General features: G+C 44.4%; 1 protein-coding gene across 2 annotated transcripts in view; it reads left to right on the forward strand.

The window, feature by feature from the left end:
* Positions 1 to 5,288, forward strand: part of FAM159A (family with sequence similarity 159 member A) — a 28,873-nt gene extending 23,585 nt beyond the window's left edge. Inside the window, exons 3-4 of one of the 2 annotated variants that reach the window (XM_013962738.2) lie at positions 3,527 to 3,595; positions 5,026 to 5,288. In XM_013962738.2, the coding sequence (XP_013818192.2) occupies positions 3,527 to 3,595; positions 5,026 to 5,270 (314 nt within the window). In that variant the 3' untranslated portion in view covers positions 5,271 to 5,288. The remainder of the gene's footprint in view (positions 1 to 3,526; positions 3,596 to 5,025) is intronic. The other variant, XM_018046565.1, reaches the window with a different exon arrangement.

Consider the following 8,254-nt stretch of genomic DNA (forward strand, 5'->3'; position numbering starts at 1 on the left):
TCTTGAGTAGATGTCATGCTCCCATCATCATCTTCTCCTCCTTTGGGCAGGGGAGTTTTTTGTCCGCACATGGTCAAACTTAGGTCTACAAATTATTGTCTTTTATGTGTGCAGAGAGCATGTCCAAGGGATCATTAACTTACTGAGCTCACTGGGCAGGATGTGGGGCTCATGCCACCATTGTTTCCTTGTTTGGGGGCATGTCTCATCTTTCTGTGGCATGGTTTTGTTGCTAAGCAAGACTGCTTCGTTTTGTGGTTAAGCAAACCCACTTTCTTGAGTAATCATTAACTTACAGAGGTCTCCCATATTTTTTAAATCCACCATGTAATTTTTGTGGTTAAGCAAACCTGCTTTCTTGAGTGATCATTAACTTATAGGTATCTCTCATATATTTTCTACTTACAGTCCCCTAGTGAGATTAACTATTTAATCATCTACTTTGTTCCTATCAAAGATATAGACCCACGTGCTATATATGTCCAAAAGATTTTTGACAAAGTATAAAAGCAGTGCAATGGGGGAAGAATAGTCTTTTCAATATATAATGTTGAAACAACTAGACTTCCATAGGTTAAAAAAACACCTTTTACATAAGCTCATACTTTATATAAAAATTAACCCAAAATAAATCATGCACCAAAATGTAACCTATACAACTATAAAACTTTTAGAAGAAAACAGGAGAAGATCTTCATGACCCGGGGTTAGGCAAAGAATTCTTAGACATGTCATCAAAAGTACAAAAAAATACGTTAGTCATTGATCTAGATCAAAATTCAAAATGTTTGTGCTGATAAAGACTCTCTTAAGAAGAAAAAAAGAGCCTCTAACTGGGAAATAATATTCACATATCTGACAAAGGTCTTTTACCCAGAACATATAAAGAATCCCCTGAACTCAACATTAAGAAAACAAACAGGGCTTCTCTGGTGGCTTAGTGATAAAGAATCTACCTGCCTGCCAATTCAGGAGACTGGCTCCATCCCAGATGCAGGAAGATCCCACATGCTGCAGAGCAACTAGGTGTACACACGAGTTCCCACATCACAACTACTGAGCCTGTGCTCTAAAGCCTGGGAAACACACCTCCTGAGCTACTGAAGCCTGCATGCCCCAGAGCCTCTGCTCCACAAGAAGCACCCCCGCAGCAAGAAGCCCACGCACCATAACTAGAAAGTAGGCTCTGCTCGTCACAAACAGAGAAAAACCCACACAGCCACGAAGATCCAGCCCAGCCAAAAATAAATAAATTAATTAGAATTAAAAACAAACAAAAAATAAGGAAACAAGCAATGCTGTTAGAAAATGAGCAGAAGACTTGAGCTGATACTTTACTGAAGAGGAGATACAGATAGCAAAGAAGCACATGAGAATATGTTTCCTCTTCATTAGCCATTAAGGAAACACATATTAAAGCCACAATGAGATACTACTTCTCACCTATCAGAATATTAAAGTAAAAACACTGACAATTTCCAGGGAGGATAGAGCAACTGGATCTCTTACACATTTTTGGTGGGAATTAAAATGATATATAGCCACTTTGGAAGACAGTGTTTTCATAAAGTTAATCATCCTCACTATGTGTATTAGTTTCCTATGACCACTGTATCAAATTACCACCAACTTGGTGGCTTAATATAGTAGATATGTCTTCTCTCACAGTTCTCAGGGCTGGAAATTCAAAATCAGTTTTGCTGGGCAGAAATCGACGACTCCACAGGAGAGTCTGTTCCTTGACTCTTCCAGTCTCTGGTGACTGCCAGCATTCCTTTGCTTGTAGCTCACTCTAGTCTCTACCGCTGTCTTTACATCACTATCTGTGAGTGTCTATCTCCCTCTGCCTTTCTCCTATAAGGGCACTTGTGATGGTATTTAGGGCCCATCCAGATAATTGAGGTTAATCTCATCTCAAAGTCCTTACTTTCATCACATCTGCAAAAACCATAGAAGTTAACAGTTACAGGTTCCAGAAATTGGGACCTGATATATTTGGGGGTCACCATTCAGTCCACTATGCCACTCAAAACAATATTATTATTATTATCCTAGAGAAATGAAAATATATGTCTGCACAAAAACCTATACACAACTGCTCATAACAGCTTTATTTTTAATAGACAAAAACTAGAAACAAGCCAAAGGTTCTTTAGTGGGCAAATGGTACAACCATATAATGGAATATATGCAGCCATAAAAACAAATGAACTATCAATACACATAACAGCTTGAATGGATTGCAAGGGTATTAAACAGAGTGAAACAAGCCCATCTCCAAAGGTTGTACACTGTATAATTCATCTGGGTAACATTTCTTAAATGACAAAGTTACGTATGGAGAAGGAGTTAGTGGTTACCAGTGTTAGGTTTAGGAGGAAGTTCTGATGTAAAGGGGTAGCATAAGGAAATTTTTCTTTGTGGTGATGGGACAGTTCTTTGTCTTGATTACAGCAGTGATTATATAAAGCTGTACATATGATAGGGCTTCCCAGGTGGCGCTGGTCGTGAAGAACAGCCTGCCAACTCAGGAGACATAAAAGGTATGTCGATGGGTTGAGGGTTCGATGGTTGAGTTGGTAAGATATCCTGGAGGAGAGCATGGCAACCAACCCACTCCAATAATCTTGCCTGGAGAGTCCCATGGACAGAGAAGCCTGGCAAGCTACAGTCCACAGGATCACAAAGAGTTGGACATGACTGAAGAGACTTAGCATGCATGCACATGCGCATACCCGTGATAAACTTTCATAGTACTGAACACCCCAAAAAAGTCCGTATTAAAAAAATGGGTAAAATTGAATAGAATTTGTAGTTTAGTCAGTTATACTATATTAATGTCAGTCTCCTAGTTTTGAAATTACTCCATGATTATATAAGATATTATCATTAGGGAAAGCTAGGTGAAGGGTACAATGGAACTCTCTACTACACTGTAACTTTTTGTGAGTCTTAAATTATCAAAAATAGAGAGTTCAAAACAAACAAGAAATTTTATTGGCTCTGTAAATGAGAAGTCCAAAAGTAGGGTGAGCTTTAGGAATGGTTTAAGTGGAAGTTCAGTGTCCTCAGGCTTATGGCTCCATCCTCTGAGATTCTCACAACTCTGCCCTCTTGTGTTAGCTTTCTCCTCAGACTGATTTTTCCCATGGTAGTCAGTTGGCTTCCAGAAGTCCTTGGGACTGTGTTCTTTTTGTTCCCATCCAGCCAGGGGAAGAAAGAAGGAGCACTCTCTTCCTTCATCCCTCCCCTGGGGGAGGAGGAGGCCTGCCTCTGATTGGACCACCTCAGGTCATGTGCCCATTACTATATCCAGGGAAATGCTATGCACTGAATGCCTGCCCCTGTAGCAAAGGACAGGCTCATATCAATCGGGCCCCTCTGCTGGAGCTGAGATGGGGTCAGTCCCAACCAGACATAATTGCTGGGTGGAAAGAGGGTGGGATGGGTGGAATGGATATTGCGTAGCCAACTCCTGTGTCCCACACAGCCTCCTTCTTGAAATTCCCTCTTTCCTTGTTTTCAGAGGCACCATTCATCCTTGGTCTCTTCCATCAATGGGTTTTAAAGCATGGGAGTGTTCTACATAAAGAAGGTAAAAAATGCCATTCCAGACAGAAGAAACAGTAAAAGCAGAAACTCAGAAATATGAAGGAATGGACCCATTCAGGGAACAATAAAATTTTGGTGTAGTAAAGCACTGAGTTCTTCAGAGAAGAGTAGTAGTGAAAAAGCTAGAGAAGGGTTGGGGCCCATACCTAAAGAACCTGGAATGCCACCTCAAGTATCACAGGTCATGGGAAGACATTGAGTGCTTTTGAGAAAGAGTAGTACATGGACTCACTTAACCTTGGAAAGATCTCTCTGGAAGATGGCCCAATCAAAGTCTGGGCAGAAGAAAATGAAAACCAGATCTAGTGTGGTGCTTTGAAGATGGAGAGAATGGGTGGGTACAGCAGATAGTGATATGGTGGAATTAACAGGACCTGGAGTGAATTGCTTGACCTTGGAAATGGGTAGGGAGAGAAGGTGTGAGAGTTAACACTTGATACACTTGATTTCTAGCTTGAACACTTAATACATCTTTTATTCAAAAAAGGCAAGAGTGCTTAATTGCGTCAAATGCTCCTAATAAGTCAAAGGAGACGATGATTTATAAGTAACCATGGGATTTAATGACAAAAAGTTTTAAGTTGTGTTACAGGCAGAAACCAAGTAGGTTGCAGCAGAATGTCATGAATGGGAAGTGGGAAATAACACAGCCAAGTGAGCTTCCTATCAAATCCAGGACAAAACGAGGAGAGGATCAAGCAGTCGGTGAAGAGGGTCATGAAATCTATTCTTAAAGTAAAGAACAATATGTATTTTTTAAATTACTGCACTTCCCCGCAGGCTAGCTGTGAAGTCAGCCTGAATCATTATTTAACAAGTGAGTTTTTAATAGTAGCTACCCTATGAGTTTCGGAGAAGGCAATGGCACCCCACTCCAGTACTCTTGCCTGGACAATCCCATGGATGGAGGAGTCTGGTAGGCTGCAGTCCATGGGGTCACTAAGAGTCAGACATGACTGGGCGACTTCACTTTCACTTTTCACTTTCATGCATTGGAGAAGGAAATGGCAACCCACTCCAGTGTTCTTGCCTGGAGAATCCCAGGGACAGGGGAGCCTGGTGGGCTGCCGTCTATGGGGTCACACAGAGTCAGACACGACTGAAGTGACTTAGCAGTAGCAGCACCCTATGAGTTTATGGTGAAGGTGAAGTCTTCATATCTGCTAGCAAATGTTTATTGTCTGTCCGCTCCATTAAACTTTAAGTTCATGAGAAACATTGATAGCTCGTAGTTCACAATGTGGTATATTATTAATGAATATTTGTTTAAATGAATGATGCATTTAAGACTCTGAGCCCACCCCTGTCCAAGGTAAGCACTCAGGGAAGCTAGCCAACATGTATAATATGATCCTGATGGAAAGGAAGGGCTTACAGGAGGAAGTCCCATGCCCTTGGCTTGCTGTTTTCCAGACCCTGATGAGGTACCCCCTGATTGCCAAGGTGGAAACATGGGCAACTCAGTGGAGGTGCCAGGAGTGAGCCCTCTCAGGCAGAGTCACCCCTTCCTGAACTCATGGCTGGACTGCAGTGAGGAGCAGGCTAAGGATCCCAAATGCCTCCTCCAGCACTGCTTCATGGCTACAGTGACCGCCGGTGACCTTCCAGGAAGCCCTGAGGAAGTTCCCGTCCCCAATCTACTATACCCAGCCCCATAAACATCCAATAAATGTCTCTACACCATCCTCTTCTGGAGTCTCTTTTTGGTGTTAAAAAGGGAAAAAAAGGGTGGGAGTGGGGATAAGCAAAGGGACTTTGGAAACCTAATAGGATAAATGAGTGCTTTTCCTAGCAAACCCACTCAGGTTCCACTGTGAACCCAGCTACAGTGCTCTGCCTGGCCCACTGTGGGCTGAAGGGAGTTTAGACATGGGTCCCCAGTAAAATGGTCATGACAACTCCATGTGATCAGGGAGAAGTCTGGAACCTGTGGAGATTCAGAGAAACCCCTCACCTAAACTGCAGAGTCGGGGAATTCTGACTTAGTCTTCCTGCCACAGAGCAGATGTACTTAGGAAATCCAGGGAAGATGACTGGGACTCAGAGACAGTGACTTCTGCCTCTCCAACAGCTCAGCATTGCTCCTGGAGTGAGTCCCTTGACGAGGAACAGAATAAGAGGGAATAGAGCATACTCACTGGACTTCCCAGGCGGTGCAGGGGTAAAAAATCCACCTGCCTGTGCAAGAGAGACAAGAGACATGGGTTTGACCCCTAAGTCAGGAAGATCCCCTGGAGAAGGATATGGCAACCCACTCCAGTATTCTTGCATGGAAAATTCCATGGACAGAGGAGCCTAACGGGCTACAGCCCATGGGGTCATGAAGACCTGGACATGACTGAGCACAGCATTAATATTACTACAGAGAACATACACAGGACCCCGCCATGTGTAGTATCGTTCAGCCCTGCAGGTGAGTGAGAGCGTGAATAATTGAGTGAGGGAATGAATGGTTAATAGGCTCCGCAGCATGGCTTTGGTAAAGTCCCCTAGTCTCTCTGAGCCTCAGTTCCCTTGCAGGGTTATGGTGAGTGTTGAGACGATGTATATGAACTCTCTTCCTAAACTTGAAAGTGCTACAAAGACTTAAAAAATTATAGGTGAGTATTTTTCAATGTAACACAGTGATTAGGAGCAGGGACTTCTGAGCTGAATGCCTGGTCCAAATCCCATCCCTGCCCTTACTTGCTAAGTGACATTTGTACCTAATCGTCTGTACAAGCAGGGATAACAGTAATATTTACCTCATAACATTTGGGGGAGGACTAAATCACTTCAACCGTGTAATTAGAACAAGGTTGGCAAATGGAAAGCATTGCGTTAGCTCTTATTAGGTTTTAAAATATTATTAGTCTGACAGCGAAGGAATCTTAGGGTAGGATGCTACTGCCGCCCCTCTCTCCCAGCTATGCTCCTTATCTTTATTTTGTCAGTGGCTTTAGGCTTTTCATTGAGGGTATAAGGCAAGGATGGGGAGACTCAGAAGCCACAGAAAGCGGTTCTTGACATTTTTGACATTGACATGATCTGCCGCTGGATTCGGCAACAGTGAAATGGTCACTCTTAGACCTCTGTGCGTGGGGCCTGAACCAGCCAAGGACACATGACAGGTGGAAAGGCCAGGTGAATCACCCTCAGAAGTGCCCTAGGCTGCAAATCAAGAGATCTCAGCTCTGGTCTTGCTTTATTTGTGGTCTTGTGTGGCACGTGTCTGTGTAATTTTCAGCACTCTAAACCCAGCACCTTTTCCCCTTATTGTGCTTTCCGTGGTGTTTATCCTGTTCAGGTTACCAGAAACAACAGGGAATTATCCACAGCTTCTCCCCTCAGGGAGTCCACGTGACGGGTGAGATGGGCACACAAAAGCGCAATGAGCCCACTGTGACCCTTCATGCGGCTTGAGGGAGGAATAAGCGATGTCTGAGCTGAATCATCAGAGATGAGTCAGTTTCCAGGTAAGACAGGATCATTAGAAATTATGGCCAGAGTACAATCTGTTCAAAAACAGTAAGAAAAAAGCCTAGCACAGCCTAAGCATTACAAGTCATTTGTTGTAGAGAGAGCTTAGGGTATGTGTGTGTGCACGCATGTGTGGCGGGAATGGGTGACAGGTAGGGGGTGTAGTCACTGATGGACTTTGTGACCTTTCACAGGACAGATCCTGTCTGTCTCTTGGTATCCACATCAGGAAAATCCTCAGAGATTTTTCCTCAGAGCACCTTCTGGAAGGTTAAAGGAAGAATCCTATAAGGACCTTCCTTTTAGACTGCTCTTGGTCTGTTAGGGGGAGAGGATCTGTAAATTCTAAAAATTTAAATGGTCATCAGTGGCCTAAGCGGTGGTCCTCAAACCTCAGCCAAGGTCAGAATCAGCTGAAGGACTAGTTTAAAACACAGATCCTCGCCCCCCTTTCCCCGCCCCCTCTGCTGTCAGAGTGTCTGATTGGGTAGGTCTGGAGTAAGTCCTCAGAATTTGCATTCCTAATGAGTTCCAGGCGGTGCTGGTCTGGGACCACCCTTTGAGAAAGACTGGCCAGGAAGAACAAAGAGAATTCAGAGCTGGGGAGGCTAGAAGGAGACCTCACACTGAGCAGGGCCCCAAGGCCTAGTGGAATCTCCCCAGCAGAGCCAGTGTGGGCGGGGTGGGGATAGGTGGAAAACAGATTTGTGTGCTGCCTTTGCTGACCTACACATCCCAGGCCCCCGTAAAGCTCCTCCTCATGGCTCTTGTTCAGCATCTCTCATTTGAATTCAATCAGCCCCCAGAGCTGGCTCACACTGGTGTTGGCCTGCCTCAGTCCTGGGTTGGAAACAAGCTGCCCAACCTGTGCAGCAGGAACCCCCTCCCTCAGGGCAGCCAAAGAGGAAGGAAGCGGGTGGGCTGACGCACAGACAGAAATAGTCTGAGGTCACCGCTGCTCTCAAGCACACATCGACTGGCTGGCAATTATTTCTCGTAAATTGCTTTCCTGGTTATGTTCAGAACACGTGTGTGTGCCTGCCTGAGAACAAACACTCAGAGGGCACGGGTGGAGGTGGCTTACTGGGGAGGGGGTGCTCCAGATGGAGTGGAGCCCAAGTCTGAATCTTTGACCAAGAATTAGGAGGACTGAATCTTACAACGTGGAAATAGTAGAACCTTC

This window comes from Capra hircus, chromosome 3 (assembly GCF_001704415.2).
Source record: "Capra hircus breed San Clemente chromosome 3, ASM170441v1, whole genome shotgun sequence".
In the NCBI taxonomy this organism is placed as follows: Eukaryota; Metazoa; Chordata; class Mammalia; order Artiodactyla; family Bovidae; genus Capra; species Capra hircus.